At 38.0% G+C, this 24,095-nt stretch overlaps 1 protein-coding gene across 2 annotated transcripts in view; it reads right to left on the minus strand.

The window, feature by feature from the left end:
- Positions 1–8,620: 8,620 nt before the first annotated feature.
- LOC126473899 (WAS/WASL-interacting protein family member 2-like) overlaps positions 8,621–24,095 on the minus strand; it is a 76,923-nt gene continuing 61,448 nt past the window's right edge. For both annotated transcript variants that reach the window (XM_050101242.1, XM_050101243.1), the window contains exons 8-9: positions 16,121–16,243; positions 8,621–10,466 (exon numbers count right to left, since the gene is read on the minus strand). In XM_050101242.1, coding sequence (XP_049957199.1) covers positions 16,140–16,243 — 104 coding nt within the window. In that variant the 3' untranslated portion in view covers positions 8,621–10,466; positions 16,121–16,139. The remainder of the gene's footprint in view (positions 10,467–16,120; positions 16,244–24,095) is intronic.

A 24,095-nucleotide genomic window follows, 5' to 3' on the forward strand; every position in this document is an offset into this window, starting at 1 on the left:
AAAAATTTTTCAAATAGTGATGCCTTGTTAAATCTCCTAACAGAGAACCACCCATGGATAAGGACTGACCAGTATCAGGCTGATTGTGATAGCTTGAGGGAAACCCTATTGACTGCCAATATTTTACACCACCCTGATATGGCTTAAGATTTCTGTTTACGTACTGATGCGTCCTCGCAACAGCTATGTGCTTTAGCATTCCAGATCACTGATGAGGCTGAGGAGCTTATCCCCAAGGTGATTAGATTCATTAGTTAAACATTATCCGAGTCTGAATGGCCATATTCTGTAACAGAATTCAAGGCTCTTCCGGTAATAAGGACATTTAAAAAGTTTGAATACTGTCTGTGGGGTGGACACGCTATAGTTTATTGTGTCCTTCCTTGTAACTCGCAAACTGTTACACTGGAGAATAGCCAGGTGGTGCTCGTATTAGAAAGAGTTCTACTTCGAGATTGTATATACTGAGGGCAGACAAAATGTAACTGCAGATGCCTCGTCAAGGCTATCTCAGGGACTTGACAAATTCCTAGAATTTATGGAACGTAATTCAGAAATTAGTTTTTTTTTTAACGCAAGATAAGTCACAACAGCCATAATACATTAAGATGTGTAGGAATATGGAACAGCTGCAATAAGCAGATCTGAGATGGTGAAAGGTAAGATCGAAACAATTACAAAATGACAATGATATTGTAAAGAAATTTTTTTACGATTTACATGGGAGTATTGCTTCACTGACACTACCCAAATCAAAGCCAGTGGAATGTTTGTCTGCCATGACTATGTGAACAATTTTATATTACACACTCAGAATGTTTGGGGTCACTATGGTGTTTCCAAGTGCACTAGGAAGATAAATACCTACTGTTACTGCTCTAATCTGCAAAGGAAGGTCCTTCGGTTGATACAAAAGTATATTGTATGCCAAAAGACAAAACATTCAAACAAGCCCATATTAATTGAGCTACACACTATCCACACAGGAAAGGAGGCATAAAATATATTGTTGCTTTGTTTGACATTTTTTCAAAATATGTCAAACTGTATGCTGTGCAGTCGGTGATTGCAAGTAACATTATTAGAAGAATCACAGAAGCCACTCTTGAGCGTAGGAAAGCCAGAAATATTATTAACTGATAATGCATCATATTTTGTAGGTAACCAACGGAAAGAATTCATTAACACTGACAGAATTAAAAACATACTAATGTTTCAACTCCACCCACAGGCAAGACAACTAGAGAGAATATTTAAAGAATACAATAGAATCATCCACACCTATACCCATAAAAAAACACACAAAATGGACTGAGTATATTACACCATTCCAACAAATCATCAACAGTGTTCCACATATCTCTACTGGATTTACACCGCATGAATTAATGTTTGGAAGAAGACAGGTAGATGAGAGGGAAAAACCACCACCTAAAATTCTTAGGAAAGAGATGCCACTTGAGGATAAAATATGCTAGGTGTTGCTCAATCTTGAGGAAAAGGCAGAACAAAGGAAGAGGTCATATTATAAGAGATTAGGAAGCAATGTTGAGTTCCATGTGGGACAACAGGTACTCCTAACTAAGACCACACCCAAAATTTACAAAGTATGGGAAGTTAAACTACAAATGGCAACTTCTGTATATAAGTTTGTCATATCTAAAATCCTACATCCAGAAACTTATACATGAACTGTGGAAAGGACAAAGGCTCTATCCACATAAGGATTTGTGGGAATTTGTGCACTAGGAAAAGTTAGCATAGGATAAAAAAAACAGGTGACAGTTCATTTTAACCTGTATATCACAATTTTATGCTTAGTATTTGAAAGATTTTCATATGCTTATTTAATGTTTGTTAATTGAATAAAATATAAGTTTTAGTTATCTAAGATTATGATTAAACGTCCATGAGCCATAAAAAGGCTCTGAAAACACTTCTATCGCCGAATGCAAGATTTATTTTAATAATCTGAACATTCTCTAAACACTCTGGAGTAATGTGCCTGAGACACAAAACGTGATGCAGTGCAGAGAGGGAGACACTCCGCACACACAGTGGGGCTAGCTTACAAGTCAACAGCAGCTGCACATGGGCACAGCGCAGTCCAATGCATTGGACAGCCAGAAAACTGAAGCAGCTTAGCACGTAACAGCCAACCAAATTGTATTTTAGGAACTTTACAATATGAGTTAACTATGATAAAAATGAAGAGTCTACACTACAAAGCTAAAACTAAAAGGAAAGAAGAATTAATCTTGAGAATATTTACAGTGGACAAAATAAAAAAAAAAAAAAGTATATGAAAGAATATCACACACTATATTACTATATACAGTATACATACATTTACAAGTGATTACATACAAGCGACACTAAACCATACAGGAGGATATCTATGTACAATGAAAGAAGAAATAGACATAAAACTTTGAATACACTACGAAAGATAATGAGATTGTGCCCCGCCTATGACAACACTTTTATTTTCAGATGCAAAAGGTACACCAAAACAACAGCTGCACTATAAACATTTGTGCTCTTTTAACTCCAGATGATTGATGAAAACAGCTGTGTACTGATGGATAATGCACAAGTGTGTATTGAAAAAAATGCAACTGCATGCATAATTTTAAGTTAATATTAAGTTTCCTTCCAGTGAACGTTGCATGGACACGTCCTGGGATAAATAAGGAACACAGCGGTTAGGTGTTACATACCAAGGAAAAAGGTCTGCACCATAATACAAATAATTTAAAAAAATAGTTTAAAAATATGCATGTGAATTTGGGCGCATGGAAGAGCTACAGTACGTTAGATATTGTAAAAGTTAAATTGAGGTCTTGTGCTTTCAAACCACAAGTGATCAGACCATATACTATATGCATAAGTTGCTGATCAGAGTGCCAAGCATGTGTGTTCATGGTGCATTTGCATATGATCATGAGCTACCCAAACACTGTCTTACAGCTATTCCCTGACACAATCTTTGTAACAACAAATTTATACACCACATAATACACAAGACTGATACCCTGTAGTGAAAAAGGTATAGGTCACAAACAATGAATGACAATCATTGCAGGTATTCTCAAACAGTTATAACACCATGTTGTATTGTCAGAATTTATCAGTAGGTAGGAAACATTAAATGAGTTAATACAAAAACAAGTAAATGTTCACAAATAATGTACTCAATGGCTCTTATAGATACACGAAGGGCTGTAGTGACAGAGTAAAATAAATGCTGCTGCCTTACCATATAACCATTCCTGTAGGCTAATAGACACCTTCTCATAGAATTGCAAGAGGTGTAGCTATGGTGGCTTATAATTTACATGCTATGAAGTTTTCTTCAGCATCTAGGATGACAAGACACTTACATGAGTTATGATGGATAAACGGAGGTTTATGCACATCATGTGAAACTTACGTACACATGTTGTCCTGTTTAATACTGAAAGATGAAACTTAAATTTGATTGACTATTGTCTTATATAAAGCAAAACTATGTGAATATGAAACTTAAAAACACCAATTGCTCATAATGAACATTTAAAATAAAAGGTACTGACCTTGAGCAAAAGGCTGTAAAATGTTATAAAATCGTAATGTAATGCTGAAAATATCCAAGGGATGATGAAGGTATGGTTCAAATGGCTCTGAGCACTATGTGACTTAACATCTCAGGTCATCAGTCCCCAGATGATGAAGGTATAAAAGAATATATAGTAGTAATATTTTCGAGTGGTGCCCTTATGGCAAGAAATGTAACTCGACACCAATATGATCACTGAATGAGAATAAGTAGCGAGTAAACCCAGCATGTTAGTGGTTTTATAAATGTAAATCCTTAGATACCTAGTTTACGACAATAATGATGCATTGTAAAATTCATTTTTATGTATTTCATTGTTGGAGCATGACTACGTTGGAAGATCACATCTCAAAAAGAAACTGAAGTTATATGAATGCTTAACAAACACAGCAAACTCAGTTTATCCGTGTGTCGAAGTGATAGAAATATGCAAGTGCTTACCAAAAGCAAGACATTTCAGCCCTCAGTAGAGTTGTGGGATAAAAGATATTTTACAAACAGGAGGCTTCCAAATAAAGTAGAAAACATTGCAAATTTACTTTGACCTTGATCAACTGTCGACATGATGCTGAATGCATGAGTTGGGTTCAATCACTGGAATATGTGAATTCTGATGGGGAACCAATACCCTGGCCCATAAATGATGAGCCTATTCATCGCAGCATCGATAATTCAAGTATGCACACGCCGCGGCACAACACTTTGAAGCAATGTGATGTACACTTTCCCAGCAACCTTCGTGATAAAAAATGAAATATCACAACTTTGGACAGCTTATGTAGCTGTCATACCAATGAACTCACAAAGTGCACACACATTGTATATTATATGACATGCATGTGCTTAACCATGCCAACAGCAGGCAACGTTATACTCCAGTAAGAGGAGCAGAAGAGTTATTTGAAATGTGCTCGTTGTAAATTGCTGGTAAACATAAATCTACATATTACAATGCTGACATGTCCTACATGTCCTAGGCAAAGAATAAATTAAAAATTTGGCAACCAATAAAGGTCTTTTGTACCTATACATACCAAAAATCATAATTTAAAATGTTTAAAGACAGAAAATTGAAACTGTTGAATTGCACCACTATGTATCCTGTAGTCCAGTGATAGTGGACGTCAGTATGCAGTAAGGAGTCAGTTGTGTAGGTACTGGTTAAGTTTTATCTGCATAGACAAACAAAATGTATTAATTCATACAGCCATCAGTTGAATGTGCCAAAAATATATTTCATATTATGCCACAATGTAATCCGAGGGGCGGCAGAAAAATTAAAAATGACGTACGTTCAGATTTTTTACACCACCACTCTTGTTTTAATGCTTGTAACATAGCTCTTCTGTTCTTGTCCACCAGGATCTATTGATATACACTCATGCTCATAAATTAAGGATAACGCTGATACATCGTGAAACAACACTCTGTCGGGTGGTCTGAAGGTTTAAATCACCTCAGGGTACGACCATGCCGTGCATTTGACCTGAGGTTGTCACACAGTGGCGCTGACAGCAGTCCACATTCATAGAGGTGTGTTGGTGCATGTCATAGTATGGTGCAGCGAGTAAGTGTGCAGACATTTTCAGATGTGCTAATGGTGACTGTGAGTTGAAAATCATGGCAGTATGGAAGGGCATGTGGTCAGCAGATCACTGTCCCACTGTCGTTGAGTTTCATGACTTTGGGACTGTTACTAATTGGGCAAGTAGCTCCCCAGCTGGCCTAATGAGGCTAAGTGCACCCCATATCAATTCCCACATCTGTGTCCTCTGCAGGGCAATCAGCTGCACTGACACCCAGCTATGGAGGTGGACAAATGCTGTGATGACAGCTTCCTCAACTCTGTACATGACTGCCATTGCAGTGTGCTGATTGCCAGAATGATATGCTTTTGTATGATTCCTGGGTCAATGAGTCCTCTAATAATGGGTGGATAAAGTGTAAGTCTTCTTTGAAGAACAACGCATATCATGGTTTCATGGGCCACACATTAACCTGACATGTTGCCCATTAAAAATGTTAAGGACATTATTGATCGGAAACTTTTCTCACAATCTTCCAGCAGCTACAGTACTGAGTAAATCAGGCATGTCAGTGGTTCTATAAATGTAAATCCTTAGATATCTAGTCAAAGACAATAATCATGCATTTGTTGACTTGGAGACTCCCACGGAACATACAGGCCCTCACCAACCCCAAGCAAGTAGAGGCTCTAATACATCTATACTATTCGTTTCAGTCACATATCTTTCTCCACATAGTGATTATCACAATGTTAGTGTCGCAGGCATCTTCGTCGACTGCACCCCCCCCCCCCCCCCACCCCAAGTTGCTCATTGCTACATGGGAGATGACACTTTTGAACCCATCGCCAATGTGCTAGCACTTGCTCTTCCCGCGCATGCCATTCTCCGAGTGCTGGTTTCACACATACCAGTCACCAGAGGACGTTAAAATCGCATGACCTCACAATGTGCGGCTCCAATTGGCCATCACATCTTTTTATGTAGCAGCACTCTGAATTTCGCCCGTAAGTATTAGTGCATCAACAGATTTCTCAACATTAGTATAGAGGACTGGAAAGATGACATTATATCATTGCAGCATGATACTATTGAACATTACTGATATTCAGTGATGTATATAAGTATCAACATTCAAGACTATTTGTTACAATCAAGAACTTTCTTTGCATATACTCAGCAATACAGAACAATATAAAGCACTCAAAGTTGTACATATCTCTGTTATTAAGTGTATGCAGCCTAAATAAACTTGTGTGTTATCTTTTTGCAGATGTCTGATTATATTTATTGGCCACCTCAACTCCCGATGCATATACTTGTTGATATACAAATATGATAGATAACAAAGATAAGATCACAGGATCCCACAATGGGGATTTTCTCTGCCCGGGAACTGGGTGTTTGTGTTATCATCATTATCATCATCATCATCATCATCATCATCATCATCATCATCTGTGAGAGTCACTAGATTGGGTTGTGAAAAGAAAATTGACTGGTAAAAATTGGGAGTTTGTATGGGCACTACTGACTGCGCAGTTGAGCACCCCACAAATCAATCATCATCATCATCATCATCATCAAGAAAGTTGTCCTGATGTTTCCCTATTTGAATTCATTATTCTTTTATATAAAACAGTTTGGTTAAAGAGGACTTGTAGAGCTTCTATTGGAAATGTTATAATTTTCTGAAATAAAGAGGGCATGCAGTTCAATCATTACAGTGTTTAGAGGATAAAAATAATTTTATTTTTAAACACATACAATAAGTTGCATTTGCATTTCTGTTTTCTTTATACAATTATTTACAAGACTTTTATAATACATAGTTCTGTGCACTTTAGGCACTGGTATTGGGTTATTAACATAAGGTCTAATATCCTTCCATTAAAATTAGTCACTGCCAAAATATAGTGACTAGGTTAACAGTGACAGCCTGGTTGTCATTACATTAATAACTTACAGGACAACAGTAGCTGGAAGATACAAAGTGCGTTACGCAATTATTTCTATTGAAATCCATACAAGTTGGTAATTCAGAAAATAAATTTCTGTGTTCCTAATGGTCCACATTATTCCTCAACTTTATAAGGCTAGATATCCAGTCACTACTTTGGACTTGGTTTCTTTCCTCAGTGGTATTTTACATTTTAATTTAAAACTGAATGAATAAAAAGCGATATGATGTACTGATGTCCTATACAAGTCTGATGACACTAGAAAATATGTCACAATACTGCAGTTATTCAAATATGTGTTGCAAGTAATTTGTGAATTTACCTTCCTTGTCCTCATTATAGGAAGTTACAGCTGCAGATACTACAGCAAATACAATGACCAAAATAGGACATATCTTCATCTGATGTCTACCAACAAGTGGAGTGCAAAATTGTGTTACGCAAAGGAGACAAAAGGAAAATAAGTTAGGAAAAAGGAAATCCAAACAATTCACTATTAATAATAGTGTGAAGTGCATTCTTCATTGTTAAGGTTGAACCAATTCCACAACTGGTCAGAGGCTAAGCTGAGAATGATAATAAATTATTCACCTTGATTTAGGTACTCAATTGCTACTGCAAAGAATGTCAAAAGATAATAGCAGTTTCGACAATATTGGTGACATTGTAATTGTGAGGCTAAAGCAACATTCATTATAGTTAAAACATGACATCAGGAATGTGTAAATTTAGGGAGGGGATGGAGAGCCTTAACAAATACTGAACATCAGGAGCAAGCTGCACTTTGATTAGGGGGAGCTAATTGGTTGCTGGAACAAACTACTTTTGTCTGTGACCCACATGTTATCTTTAGCTGCCAAAGTTTTTGCACTCTGTTCTATCCATTTAAAATATATGTCTGAGAGATGGTCTTTGAAAAACAATTTCAGTTCTGTTTCTTTGTGCTTTTCTTAAATTGCTTGAAATTGTTAAACTGTAAGGGAACATCATACATGAAACTGCTCAGATAAATTTAGTGACAGCAAATAATTATTTCTGATACCAAATAATTAATGCATAGTTCACTGTTACAAGATATGAATGAAACAGTACAGTTACGGTAATTCACAGTTGTGCAAGGGAAGTAAACTCAAAAACTGCAACACAAATACAAAAAGGAATACTACAAAGGAAACAAGCCATCACCAAAGCAAACCATCTTATAATCCACCATCCCTTAAAAATATCAAATGGAAGTGCTGTCAATAATAAAACAACACATTTGGTACATAGTTTATCATCTGCCATAAACAAAGTTCTGAAAAGACAGAGGAACTATTCAAACAATCTCAAGAGGAACAGATAATTCAACAAAGACGGCAGCAAAAAAACTGATAGTACTTGTATGTTATCAATACTGTTTTGGAAACAATCATCATTTCAATAGATATTCTCACTCTTGCAGCATCTTATTTTTTCTTCTCTTCAGGCCCACTTTGACTGCTCTTGTCACCAAACTCCTCATGAGACTTTACACTATAATTAGTGGGTTAATTTTGTGTGTGTGTGTGTGTGTGTGTGTGTGTGTGTGTGTGTGTGTGTGAGAGAGAGAGAGAGAGAGAGAGAGAGAGAGAGATATGATATTACTTTCATAAGATGACAAGAGAAAGCTCTCCATTTAGGCAACAATCTATAAATAATATTATCTGCAATGAATAAAAATTGTAAAAAAGAACTTTAGACAAATTTCCCACCATTTTTTTCTCCATCCTATGGACATGAATTGCCCAGTCAGATACACAAGACTTCAATGCATGTGATGTAAAGATTTTACATTCAACCCATTAGCGCACCAGGTGGCCGAGCAATTCCAGCCTGGATCTCCTGGCCAATAACACCATACAATCATTACATTTTTTACCCACTAGCATCTTCACACCTGTCTTTCTCTCTGTTAAACAGTATCCCATACAAAAAAACACCACCAAAAAGTTTTTATTAGGCAACTGACAAATTCAAAATGCTGTTATCAACTGACAGTAGAATATGACTAGAAAATTGCAAGAAAATTTTTATTGATTTTTTTCAGAACACGTACTGATTTCACTAACTTGGAAGTTATTATAATGCATTTTCAACCCACCCCCACCCTCTTCTTTTTCAGTTTCACTTTGAATGCAAATTACTACTCATTTTATTGACAAGGATTATTTGTCAGTGAAGGCTGTGCCTGAAACTTCAATGCAGCATGTGTATGTGACCAAGATGCAGGCCATGTTTGTCAATCTTATAAAATACAGCGAAACTTCAGAGAGTTTGTTTGAAGAATACCAGGTGTAACACATTAATTTGTAATCACCAACTTTCTCTATAAAATATCACCTCCTGAAGTATGCACATGTTTTACTGGTGGAACTACATATGATGACATTCACCTATACTGCTTTTATTAATTTCAACATATATAACACTGCATAGACTCAAAGATGTGCAATCTGTAACATAAGCACAGAATATTTGTTTCTTAAAAGAATTGGTAATTTTTCAAATACTCTAGCGGGCAATTTATATGCAAATATAGTGGCTTTATCAGATTATACAGTTCAAGTGAACTAAAAAAAATTAATGCATTTTGAAAGAGATATCAGACCAACTTCAACAACTTTAAAGCACTGTACACCACAGCTGGCTGCTTAAACTGCAGCAGATTGCAGGTAAATATGTGGACCAAAAGGCACAAACATATTTTACACTTGAAAAAAAAAATAAGTTAATAAACAATTACAACAATACTATAAAGTATACTTCAACATTTCTTCTTTTGAAAAACAGCAATTACTGTTAACTAATAGTAAAGTACACAATTAAAAGTTAATCCAAACTCTTTTTTCCAAAACTTGTTCAGCATTTTTGAGTAGACGACAACAATGCTGTTCTACTAAGAATCACGTATAGTCATCTGTCATTTTAAAATATAGTGTTTCAATTTAATAAACAGCAAACTGCTATATTCTCACTACGTATTAAACCAAAGCACTAAACAGTGAACAACTGCTTTGCTATTTATATATATGTATATATACTTTGATACAGAGAGAAACAACAGTCAGTCTTTCAGTTAACACATAGCCACTATACAGGATGAGCCAAAATGAGGTCACATTTAAACATACTTTTGTGCTTGCTCTCAATGGCATTAATAACGAATGCAGTTTAACCACAGCCAGAAAAAAACACAAAACATAATTATAACATTCTTCAAAGTTTGCAGTCTCCTGGGATTAAAGCACCATGGAAGTATAATCACACCAGCTTCTGACTTTTAGAAAAAGGAAAGCAGCAAACAGCATTTCCAAAGAATCCCTTCTGAAAGAGACCATGATGCTGCTGCCTCATTCAATACTGGAAAGAGAAAAGTAATAGTTAAAACAGATTTGAGAATGGACTGGGAGAGGATGAAGGGGAAGGAAGAGCAGTAGTGAAATACACTCCTGGAAATGGAAAAAAGAACACATTGACACCGGTGTGTCAGACCCACCATACTTGCTCCGGACACTGCGAGAGGGCTGTACAAGCAATGATCACACGCACGGCACAGCGGACACACCAGGAACCGTGGTGTTGGCCGTCGAATGGCGCTAGCTGCGCAGCATTTGTGCACCGCCGCCGTCAGTGTCAGCCAGTTTGCCGTGGCATACGGAGCTCCATCGCAGTCTTTAACACTGGTAGCATGCCGCGACAGCGTGGACGTGAACCGTATGTGCAGTTGACGGACTTTGAGCGAGGGCGTATAGTGGGCATGCGGGAGGCCGGGTGGACGTACCGCCGAATTGCTCAACACGTGGGGCGTGAGGTCTCCACAGTACATCGATGTTGTCGCCAGTGGTCGGCGGAAGGTGCACGTGCCCGTCGACCTGGGACCGGACCGCAGCGGCGCACGGATGCACGCCAAGAACGTAGGATCCTAAGCAGTGCTGTAGGGGACCGCACCGCCACTTCCCAGCAAATTAGGGACACTGTTGCTCCTGGGGTATCGGCGAGGACCATTCGCAACCGTCTCCATGAAGCTGGGCTACGGTCCCGCACACCGTTAGGCCGTCTTCCGCTCACGCCCCAAGATCGTGCAGCCCGCCTCCAGTGGTGTCGCGACAGGCGTGAATGGAGGGACGAATGGAGACGTGTCGTCTTCAGCGATGAGAGTCGCTTCTGCCTTGGTGCCAATGATGGTCGTATGCATGTTTGGCGCCGTGCAGGTGAGCGCCACAATCAGGACTGCATACGACCGAGGCACACAGGGCCAACACCCGGCATCATGGTGTGGGGAGCGATCTCCTACACTGGCCGTACACCACTGGTGATCGTCGAGGGGACACTGAATAGTGCACGGTACATCCAAACCGTCATCGAACCCATCGTTCTACCATTCCTAGACCGGCAAGGGAACTTGCTGTTCCAACAGGACAATGCACGTCCGCATGTATCCCGTGCCACCCAACGTGCTCTAGAAGGTGTAAGTCAACTACCCTGGCCAGCAAGATCTCCGGATCTGTCCCCCATTGAGCATGTTTGGGACTGGATGAAGCGTCGTCTCGCGCGGTCTGCACGTCCAGCACGAACGCTGGTCCAACTGAGGCGCCAGGTGGAAATGGCATGGCAAGCCGTTCCACAGGACTACATCCAGAATCTCTACGATCATCTCCATGGGAGAATAGCGGCCTGCATTGCTGCGAAAGGTGGATATACACTGTACTAGTGCCGACATTGTGCATGCTCTGTTGCCTGTGTCTATGTGCCTGTGGGTCTGTCAGTGTGATCATGTGATGTATCTGACCCCAGGAATGTGTCAATAAAGTTTCCCCTTCCTGGGACAATGAATTCACGGTGTTCTTATTTCAATTTCCAGGAGTGTATTATTATTATTTTAAAGACCCTGTATTTTTCACATTCACTAAAGCCGAGTATTTTGTTATTCAAAAAGGATTTTTTAATGAAAATTCTTTAATGTGTTAAGTTCTTATTTATGCATTGTGCAAGTTTTCTCTTTTGTACAGATATTATCAATCATGAACATATTTTTGCTCTCACATATTTGTTCTCTTTTGTGAGAAAACTCTCTCAAGAAAATATCCAATATCATCGTGTACATTCACAATGTGTCACAAAAACAAAGCAAGGACTAAAGATCATGAAGACATAAAATCCACTACAACTGCAACATGAGTGAGTGCGGCAAGATTATGTTAACTTCCAATGTTAATACACACTGCTGTCTGTCACTTGTCAACATCGGCACTTTCTTATATATAATTCTTGACAGTGACGTTTCATTCTGTCTTGTTAACTGTCTGTGTAAATGCTGCCATTAGAAACACACTATCAGTGTTTTAACGTTCCTTTCTGTTCCATGATGTGTGAATCAATCTTTAACCTATCAGAGTTTTACTTCTGTAATATCACAAGTCACTTGTAACAAACTGATTTCTATCACAGCCTCAAAAAAGTGCTTCATAAATCTCACCAAACCATGACTTCTATGATCTATCATTAATATATTATGGAATAAAAGTTGATAGCACAAGGATACTGTTCTTCACTATGTACGTATTACATAACTTTTTCATTCCATGTTCCATTTGCAGAATACATTATGTACCGATGTTCAACTATTTATGGTCACTTACGTCACTAAATGGTCATAAAAACTTGTGCTTGCAATAAAAGCCTACTTTTCTAAGTAAAAAAAGAATTTTCTTATGAATGTACTCTTGCTAGGATGCTACATCCACTGTTTGGCCAGTAATTGGATTGGAGGAAGACATCACAGCAATTCAGAGGCAGGCTGCTAGATTTGTTACTGGTTGGTTCGAACAACATGTAAGTGTTATGGAGATGCTTCGGGAACTCAAATGGGAATTCCTGGAGGGAAGGCGCTGTTCTTTTCGTGAAACACTATTGAGAAAATTTAGAGAACCAGCATTTGAAGCTGACTGGAAAGATTCTACTGCTGCCAATATACATTGCGCACAAGGACCACAAAGATAAGATATGAGAAATTAGGGCTCATACAGAGGAATACAGACAGTTCTTTCTCTGTTGCTCTATTAGCTAGTGAAACAGGAAGGGCTGTACCGGGAACCCTCCGCCATGCAGCATAGAGTGGCTTGCGGAATATTTATGTAGATGTAGATACCATTTGTAAAGTATGATTCTGAGAAGTATGCTCAAATTATCCATGTATGGCAACCATTACGTCTTGACTGAATTCAAAATGTTTTCCAGTTACTAATTACTTTAGGGTGTGAATTGGTGGAAGTCAGAGGGTGTCAAATCTGTGGAGTATGTCTATGTCCCAATAATTGAACTTAAAAATACCTTGGTTTTCCTACTTACAGGGCAAGTGCAAAGTAATCAATAAGAAAATACCATTCCAACCCACAAAATAATGGATGTAACTGTACTGGAAGCTGAAATCGGCGACACCTTTCTTTGCACTGAGCATCCAACAAACTGATGCAGAAAATCAGATAGATTGCGTTAGTTATACAAGGCTAATATTGCTGAGAAATTTATTTATTTATTTTTTGTTAATATTCAACAAATGCAACACCCTTAGAGTTTTCCTCTACCGGTAGTTAAAAACGTACTAGTACTCTTCCCTCTGACAAGTCTGTTATGCAAGCTATTTTTACACCCAATACCACACTGCACAGCTCAGTGTTTTCTTAGCTGACTGCAGATTGGGATGCTCTTCACGTGCATCATCTTTGAGAGAAGTAAGACTACATTTGAATTCAGTCCGCCACTTCTTAATTTTTTTAAAATGAAGGACCAAACTTTTCATAAATCTTCTTCAATTTTGGAAGAATTTCCATTTGATTTATCCGAAACATATTATTACAACAGCAAATTACTCTAGTTTATTTATTTGGATGGAACACACCCAAAATGACTACTACAAATAGCCTTATAAACAAAGCTGCTCTGCCAATCAAGCTGACACTTAACTAATGACATTATACAACAAATAACAAAACCAATATTTCCTTGATATTGATGTTGCATCTGTGCCAGGCTGAGATGATCTCACTTTGCCATCACAATACACTGTTATTTATTATCTTCTCTTCTTCAAAATAAATACATATGAGGTCTTCCAAAATGAAAGGGCAGACTTTTTTAATTTACTGCAGTCAATGTATACACAATAAGGATATTAATTACTTGTCACTGACAGAAGTGCTAAATTTTTGTCCTTATTTGTTTATTGTATACTCTGTCATACACCTGCAAAATGGCTGTAGGTCATGCAGGTCAGAATAGTTCTTATACACTAAAGAGCCAAAGAAACTGGTACACCTGCCTAACATCCTGGCAGAGATCTCTTCTGAACAACAAGTTGCAAGGCATCCCAGATATGCTAAATAACGCTCATGCCACGAGAGTATGATGGCCAGTGGTAGTGTTTAAACTCAGAAGAGTGTTCCTGGAGCCACTCTAAAGCAATTCTGTACGTTAGGGGTGTTGAACTGTCCTCCTGGAATTGCCCAAGTCTGTTGGATTGCACAATGGACATGAATGGATGCAGGTGATCCGACATAATTGTGTCACATGTCAGAGTGATATCAGGGGCCATCACTCCAACTGCACAAGCCTCACCGTTACAGAACCTCCACCATCTTGAACAGTCCCCTGCTGGCATGCAGGGTCCATGGATTCATGAGGTTGTCTCCATACCGTGCACATCCATCTGCTCGATACAATTTGGAATGGCACTCATACGTCCGGGCAACATGTTTCCAGTCATCAAAAGTCCAATGTCGGTGTTGATAGGCCCAGGCGAGATGTAAATCTTTGTGTCGTGCAGTCATCCCAGGGTACATGTATGGGCCTTCAGCTCCAAAAATCCATATTGATGATGTTTCGCTGAATGGTTCGCACGCTGACACTTGTTGATGACTCAGCACTGAAATCTGCAGCAAAGTGTGGAAGGGTTGTGCTTCTGTTACGCTGAACGATTCTCTTCAGTCTTCGTTGGTCTCGTTCTTGCAGGATCTTCTTCTGGCTGCAGTGATGTAGGAAATTTGATGTTTTAGTGGATTCCTGATATTCACGATAAACTCATGAAATGGTCGTATGGGAAAATCCCCACTTCATCGCTACCTTGGAGGTACAGTCCCATCGCTCATGCACCAACTGTAACAGCACTTTCAAACTCTCTTAAATCTTAATAGCCTGCCATTGTAGCAGCCAGTTTACATATCTCTGTATTTAAATAAGCATGCCTACAGCTGTTTGTCTGGTGCTTCAGTGTAAGACATATCATTTCTTTCAGTGAAGCTGGCTTGAAATCTATGAACACCTTTTGCATAACTCCATACACAGAAACTGATTGGGGTATAATCTAGTGAGCTAGGACATCACCGGCCATGCTGAACCATCATCTAGGAATGGTTTCAGTGAAGTACTGCTGATCTTTTAAGTGTAAACACACAGAAGGTTATTTGAATCTGGCCAGATTTGGCAAAACAACCAGTAAACGCTTCTCATACTTGCTTGAAGTTTTCATTTGACACATGCATATGGCCAGTGCTATTTCAACCTTATTCAACAGAATATTTTGTGCCTTCACACATTTATATGCAATGGGGATGATTTTTGTTAGAACAGCAATAAATCCCATAAAGCACTTAAATGACAGACTCAGTTTTGGAACATATGGCACATGAAATCTTCTCACTTGTTGGCAATTCTTCTTGCCTTTCTAACCAATCTAAGGAAACATTCAAATGTAAGTATCAGCATGTGAAGTGTATGTCTACAACACAGTTCTCACTACTAAAAAAAGCACGAAATCTGCTCCTCTCTTTGAAATGCCATCATCTCAAAAAACAGCAGCTACAACAAAGAGTAGGATAGAGACACTTTAGGTCTTTGTGAACTGCTAATCAAAAGTAGATCCATAGAAATGAATCAAGTGTCTACTAAAACAATTTGCTCCACTGAACATTCAGCCTGTATTTTTCTGAGTATCATTAAAGTATAGTTTTATTACAGACCTGTTACTTCTAGTCAAGATTAACATGTGGAACTATCATTTGCCCACATTTTATTGCCAATCTGCAACATGGGTGGTAGTGGTGCTTGCTGCTTTGCTGAAAACGAAGCTTGCTGCTTCAACACTAGAATAACAAAAATGATACACTAATTAGTGTTAAAACACACATGCAACACAGAAAAAGTAGGTGTAAAAATAAGAAAAGAAATAGAAAAAAGGAAACAAGAGACAAACTATTGACTACAATGCTGTGAATGCTTTACAGACATTTTTAGAATGCAAAAGTATTTAAAATACAAATCTTGACTTATCATGAAAATACTGTCAAAAAATTCATGAACACAAAGGAATAATGACCTATAGAAGTAATAGTTCATTCCCTCAAGGAAAATTTCCCACTTAGTTTCCAGGAGAATCTTCCTATGTAGTTTTTTGCTTCTCTGAGGAAAACACCCCTTTCTCATGTATTTCCTGTTGGCTTCTGTATCAGGTACTTCGGCTGATGTTTGTTTCACAATTTTCCTGACGTTTTGCCAGCACGAGTGGCTGGGATTGTCAAAGGTTCATCCTAAAATTCCAGCCACATGTTGTTGTTGTTGTTGTTGTTGTGGTCTTCAGTCCTGAGACTGGTTTGATGCAGCTCTCCATGCTACTCTATCCTGTGCAAGCTTCTTCATCTCCCAGTACCTACTGCAACCTACATCCTTCTGAATCTGCTTAGTGTATTCATCTCTTGGTCTCCCCCTATGATTTTTACCCTCCACGCTGCCCTCCAATACTAAATTGGTGATCCCTTGATGCCTCAGAACATGTCCTACCAACCGATCCCTTCTTCTGGTCAAGTTGTGCCACAAACTTCTCTTCTCCCCAATCCTATACAATACTTCTTCATTAGTTATGTGATCTACCCATCTAATGTTCAGCATTCTTCTGTAGCACCACATTTCAAAAGCTTCTATTCTCTTCTTGTCCAAACTATTTACCGTCCATGTTTCACTTCCATACATTGCTACACTCCATACGAATACTTTCAGAAATAACTTCCTGACACTTAAATCTATACTCGATGTTAACAAATTTCTCTTCTTCATAAACGCTTTCCTTGCCATTGCCAGTCTACATTTTATATCCTCTCTACTTCGACCATCATCAGTTATTTTGCTCCCCAAATAGCAAAACTCCTTTACTACTTTAAGTGTCTCATTTCCTAATCTAATACCCTCAGCATCACCCGACTTAACTCGACTACATTCCATTATCCTCGTTTTGCTTTTGTTGATGTTCATCTTATATCCTCCCTTCAAGACACCATCCATTCCGTTCAACTGCTCTTCCAAGTCCTTTGCTGTCTCTGACAGAATTACAATGTCTCCAGCCACATGTGCCGGCAAAATATCAGCTGAAGAACCCAGAACAGAACTCAACAGGCAATACATCAACAAAGTCACGAAAGTCTCAACAATTTTGTACATCCATTTTGTTCAAACTGACTTGGGATGTGAGTGAAACATAATTGTAGCCTATTCTCTGTTATATTCAATCTGTACTTTAAGCAAGCAGTACAGGAAATCAAGGGAGACATTTGAAAAAGAATTCAAGTTCACAAAAAACCTTAAGGCCTGGAATGACATAGTAATTTTGTAAGATACAGCAAAGAACCTGCAAAATCATTTGAGCAAACTGGATACTGTCTTGAAACTAAATCATATTATGAACATTAACTGAAGTAAAACAACAGTAATACAATGTAGGTAATTAAACCAGATATTGCTGAAGAAAATGGATTAGGAATTGAGACAATACAAGTAGATGAGATTACTACTCGGGCAGGAAAATAATTGACAATGGCAGAAATAAATATGATAAAAATGCAGATAGCAACAAATATGTTGATATCCAACATAAATTCTGTCTCAGTAAGACTTTTCTGTCTGGATTATAGTACCACACGGAACTGAAAGGTGGATGGTAGACAGACAAGACGAGAAAAGAAATTTCTGTTATATAGTGCCACACAAGAATACTACAGAGAAAAAAAGTTGACGAAGCCCAACGGGAGCAATATATACCTGTTTGTAATACATGTATTCCTAAATTCCTCACTCAAAGCTGATTCTCGAAAATTTGTAAGTAAGTTACTTGCGATATATTGCATTTATTATAGGTGTCTTTGTATACAATTAATATTCTCTGTTATTCCTTTTTGTTATGGGCACCACATATCTGAGCAACACTGTAGTATGGATTGCATTCGTGTTTTGTAAGCAATTTACTTTGTAAAATGATTAAATTTTCCTAGTGTCTTACCAATGAACTGAAGTCTGCCCCCTGATTTACCTGCAAATTAGTCTATGTGATCATTCCATTTAAATCCCACAAATTTTTACACCTGGTTTTTGTACGAGTTGAAAGATTTTGATTGTGATTCATTAATACTGTAGTCATAATGTACAGCTTCCTGTGTTTTATGAAGTGCAAAATTTTACATTTCTGTACATTTTAAGGTTATTGCCAATATTTGTAACACACTAAAATTTTATCAAGAGCTAGCGAGACGTTTATGCAGTATCTTTCAGATAGTACTTCATTATGAATAATTGCATCACCTGTTAGAAGTCCAAATTTACTATTAACATTATTTACCAGGTTATTAATATACAACATGAATAACAAGGGTCCCAATAAACTTCCCAGTGGGACACCTGAAGTTGACTGAACTTCTGTTGATGACTCTCCACCCAATATGGAATGCCGAGTCCTCTGCCAAGAAACCCTCAATCCAGTCACAAATATAGTCTGATAGCTGATATGATTGGATGTTTGTTAGCACACACTGTGTGGAACTGAATCAAATGCTGTTTGGAAGTCAAGAAAGGGTGAATCCACTTGATTGCTTTGATCTATGTTTTCAGGAGATCATGTGAAAGAAGTGCAATTTAAATTTTGCATGACTGAAGTGTTCAGAATCCATGTTGGTTGACGTGGAAGAGGTCATGCTGTTCAAAGTCCATTACGTTTGAGCTCAGCATATGTTATAAGATTCTACAACAGGTGGACATCAGGAAACTGGAATTTAATTTTGTGGATTACTTCTGCTAGCCTTCTGAGCATTCTTCAAACTACTGGGCACAGGTGTTTTTTTTTTTTTTTTTTTTTTGAAGCATCTACAATATATTATTATCAAAAGAGGGGACAACTCAGCTGCTAATTCTATATAGAATCTGACAGAAATTCTACTGGAACCTGGAGCTTTGTTCAACTCAACACCACTAACACTAATATCTATTGTATTCATATTTTCAGTGGTGCGAGGTACTTCACACATAGTTCTGCAATACTCCTACCCAGAGCTGAATATTGCAAGTTCCTTACTGACGTATGGCACTACCGCCTTTTACCTAGTTTGCTGAAAATAGAAATCTCTTTCTAACTGTTTTAGTTGGCCTTTGTATTTTGGTAGTAACTGCTGCTATAATTTCTTCACATTCACTGATATCAGTTTCAATGTAGAGATCTTCAAAGAACTCAGATCTATTTCTTGTCACTAGATCAAATGTATTTCCATCGTGAGGGGGCTTCCAAACTGTCTGTTGTAGATAGTATTCTGAGAAGGTATTTAGTATTTTTTTGCAGTACATTTTGTCAGATCTGTCACTTACAAAACTGTAATTTTATGAACTGGTTGTTCAATGATTGAATTCTCCTCTGAGGGTGAAAATAAAGGTAGGGAATTTACTTACTAGTGAATTGAGGTTTCCTCTGAAGTTTTTGGTTACACTGAGAGACAAGTCTGGTTTCAATAGGAAAGTCGAATTACAAGTTTATGACCAAAATTATGAAAAGAATATTGTCATTATTCCATCCTGGATGTTCCACATTTTAAGTTTATGCTCAAACTTGACAATGACTCTTATCCAAAAATCTCAATGCAGTTTCCATTTCCATCTCAGTGGATTTGTGTAAAAACCTCACTGCTGTCATTTCGAGTTTTAACCAGCTTTCTGTACCCACTATTACATGAACATCACTCCTTTTCAGTAATACTTGAAACTCTGTCTCTTTGTTGCAAATGCTTTAGCAGCTGATCAGTAGGATTCAAATTTTTTCGTCTTTGTGTGCATTCCTTTTATCTTACACTAATACTTTGGGCTCTTTTACAGCTATGGAACAATTTCACTAAAAGAAAGGATAGGTTGACAGAGCACATGCTAAGACTTCAAGGGACAATTAATTCGGTAACTAAGGAATTGTGGAGGCATTCTGTCACTGTGACTTTTATTAATTCATGTCTTGAAATCAGACCCTTCTAACCAACATCATCTCCAAACAATATACTCCAGCTCTTCATCTCTCACAACGAAATCATTAAACAATCAAATAGGATCTAATGATATTTTTTGTCTGCATGCATCCAAACTTATTACCAATTCCACTGTAACTTGTACTTCATAGACCTGCCTGCCACCAGTCGTCATGCCTGACCAGTGTTTTGAATTCAATGTAGGGAAATTTTAACTTCAAAAACACATTTCTGTTCAAACATCAGCCAAGATTCAATACAGGGAGAAAGCTCTCCATGTAAGCATTTCCATTATCATATAATTAACCTACAATATCGATCCATCCTGAACTTAACGTCTACTATTGCATATACTCTTTGTCCCCCACTAATGCTACTCCTCGTCCTCTGCCTCCTCCCTGCTGTCCTTGTCTCCCTCTTCTTATTTCTCTTCCTCTTCTCTTTTTAAACTTTCACAGACAGCCTCCATTTCCTTACAACTTTTCCTTCACTCTTCTAAAGATGGTGTTTCTCACCAACTTTATGACAAAGATTTCTTACCTTGTTTTGGTTTAAACAATTAGCTATCTATTTACCTGCCTATTCGCTACTATTACGATGAGCCCTCTTTTTTTCTATTCTCCAAACTAATAGGTATCAATCCTTTTTTAATCACCCTTCATTGTTTTCTTGTCAGAAGATTTGCAAATTCTGATTTTACATTTTCACTTGAGCAACAACTTCACTAATTGTTAGCCCCATTTTGCCTCACATGCACACATGCAACCCTGCCTTTTGCTATAAGAAAATTTCCTTGGTAGATTTCATATCCTTTCTTTTAGGAGCATGTCCTGTAAGTGATAAGATAGATCTGAAAATACAATGTAGAGTAGTGAAAAATGAATTGTTTGATAAATACAGTTTATACAGGTAGCGATGTACGATGTGAAAGACAACAACAACAATAACAACAAAAGAAGAAATGGTACATATTTTCAAATTTATTCTGTTTAATGTTTTGTATGGGTCTAGCACCCCCCTCCCCCTGCAGTGATAAAGAGGAGTGACATTATCACCAAACATATACCAAGTTTCCTAATCCTACTGCTTCAAGATGAGAGTCATTCAGCTAATATCCACTAAAGATGATTTCATAATTGAAATTTGCTGAGACAGCATTTATTTCCATGTAGAACTTAATTTGTCATAAACTACTTACCTGCATCAGCTTAAGTTTTTCCATATTTTCTTTTGTGAACAAATAATACTTTAAAGGATGCACTTTTCAGAATGTCTCACATTTCACACAGATGAGAGAAAAGACTTTCAAACTTCTAAATGACCCTCTTTTTACTATAATCTACCCTTGATCAAAAAACTGTGCCCAATAGCTGGAAGAACACACAGGTCACACTTGTTTACAGGAAGAGTAGCAGAAGCCACTCATGAAATTGCCATCCAATATATTTGACAATAATTTTTCATAGAATCTCAAAACATATTGTGAACTCAAATGTTTTCTCAATTCTGAACAGCATTTGGCACAGTGTGAGATCCAGTGTTAAGACCCCCTGAAACACTGTGGAAAGCAATACATACAGTAATACTGAGTATCTGGCAGGAGGAAAGCATGCCAATGGAATGGAAAACAGCTATCACATGTCCCATACACAAAAAAGGAGATAAATTAAACTTTCTGAACTGCTGACAGATCTCCCTGCTTAATACTACATATAAAGTGTTCTATAAGATCCTACCGAGGAGGCTTACTCCATATGGGGAAGAGAGAACTGGAGACTATCAGAGTGGCTTTAGAAGAAACAATCAACAACTAAACAAATATTCACACTGTACATACTACCTGAAAAATGTTATGAAAATCGATTAAACATACACAAGCTTTATATTGATTTTAAACAAGCCTATGATAGCATCTCAAGAGTGGCATTGTGGAATGTAATGGAAGAGGCTGGAATACCTAAGAAGCTCATCAAACTTACTAAGATGACCATTGGTGAAACCAAGTGTAAAGTACAAATACAGGGTGAAATCTCCAGAGAAGTGGAAGGGAGGAAGGGACTGAGACAGGGAGACACTATCTCCTCACTGCTATTCAACTTCTGTGTAGAAGAAGTTGTAAGTCAGAGTTAAATAGAGGAGGAACCATTTTTAATCACTTACTACAGTACCTAGCCTACGCGGACAATGTGGCATTACTCGCATGAAACGTTGCTGTACTGGCTTATGCCTATCAATAACTGGAGATAGGTACAAGGACCAAATATATTGCAATAACCAACCAATGAAACCCACCAAATCGCAGGATAGCCAACAAGGAGTTTGTAAGTGTGAGACACTTCCAAGTACCTCGGATTGACTATCACAGAGGCAAATGACATCAGCACAAAGGTGAAAGCTACAACAGCAACAGGAAACATGCTACTTTGCCACACTACCCATGCTTAGAAGTACTTTTCTATCACAAAAATCTAAAATCCTCATTTACAAAACAATTATAAGATTGGTTGATATGTATGGTGCCAAGATGTGGACCATGACTACAAAAGAGGAAAGGATCCTTAGCATTTGGGAGAGAAACTTTCTGCATAAAATATATGGCCCAATATACCACCAAGAAAGTTGGCACATCTGTAAGAATGCAGAGCTTAAACAACTTTTTGAAGAACCTGACACTGTAACTACCTTTAAAATAAAAAGGCTGGTGGGCAGGACATATGGTCAGAATGGAGGAAGACAGAGCATGCAAGACAAATTTTGATGGCAAGTATGGAGGTAGACAATGGAAGGGATGTCCCAGAAAGAGATGGGTGGACAGAATTGAAGAAGACATTAAAAAGCTGGGTGTCAGAGGACGGAGACGGAAAGCAATGGACCAGATAGAATGACAGGATATTAACATGCAGCCCAAGGCCCTTCAAGGACTGTAGATCTGAAGGGTAACAGTAACAGTATTTGGTTTTGTACCACATCCACACCTACACTTATTATCAAAATATGATTGTATGGGATAGCAAACAAAATTTGTAACTGGACTGCGATTTTTTTTTAGGGGGGAGGGGGAATTGGGGGGAGGGCGAAGATGGACACACAACTTATCCTGCAAGAAGAGTCATCCATAGATGTCGAAGTAACTTGGGGTGTGCCCAGTGAAATGTGTTGGAACCATTGCTATCCACGTTGTGTATTGGTGACCTTGCAGACAATATTAACAGTAATCTGACTTTTCACAGATGGTATAGCTACATATGAAGTACTATCGGAAAGCAGCTACACTCAACTCACACAAATACACGTGTGTAACATTTATATGAGTATAAAATGGAACAATCACATTATTTCTGTCGTAGGTAAATCAGGTGGCAAACTGAAGATCATTAGTAGAACATTAGGGTAATGCAACCAGACTACAAAGGACACTGCATACACAACACTCATGACACACATCCTGGAATACTGCTCAAGTTTGCGGGACTCATACCAAATAGAAATAACAGGGGATATTGAACAAATACGAAGGGCTGCACATGTGGTCAAAGGTTCATTTGACCAATGGGAGAGTATCATGAATATTTTGAAAGAATTGAACTGGCAGACACTTTAAGATTAGACATAAACTGTCCCGTAAAAACCCACCTAGAAATTTCCTAGAACTGAGTTTCATTTATGAATATGTTAC

This window comes from Schistocerca serialis, chromosome 4 (assembly GCF_023864345.2).
Source record: "Schistocerca serialis cubense isolate TAMUIC-IGC-003099 chromosome 4, iqSchSeri2.2, whole genome shotgun sequence".
Lineage (NCBI taxonomy): Eukaryota > Metazoa > Arthropoda > Insecta > Orthoptera > Acrididae > Schistocerca > Schistocerca serialis.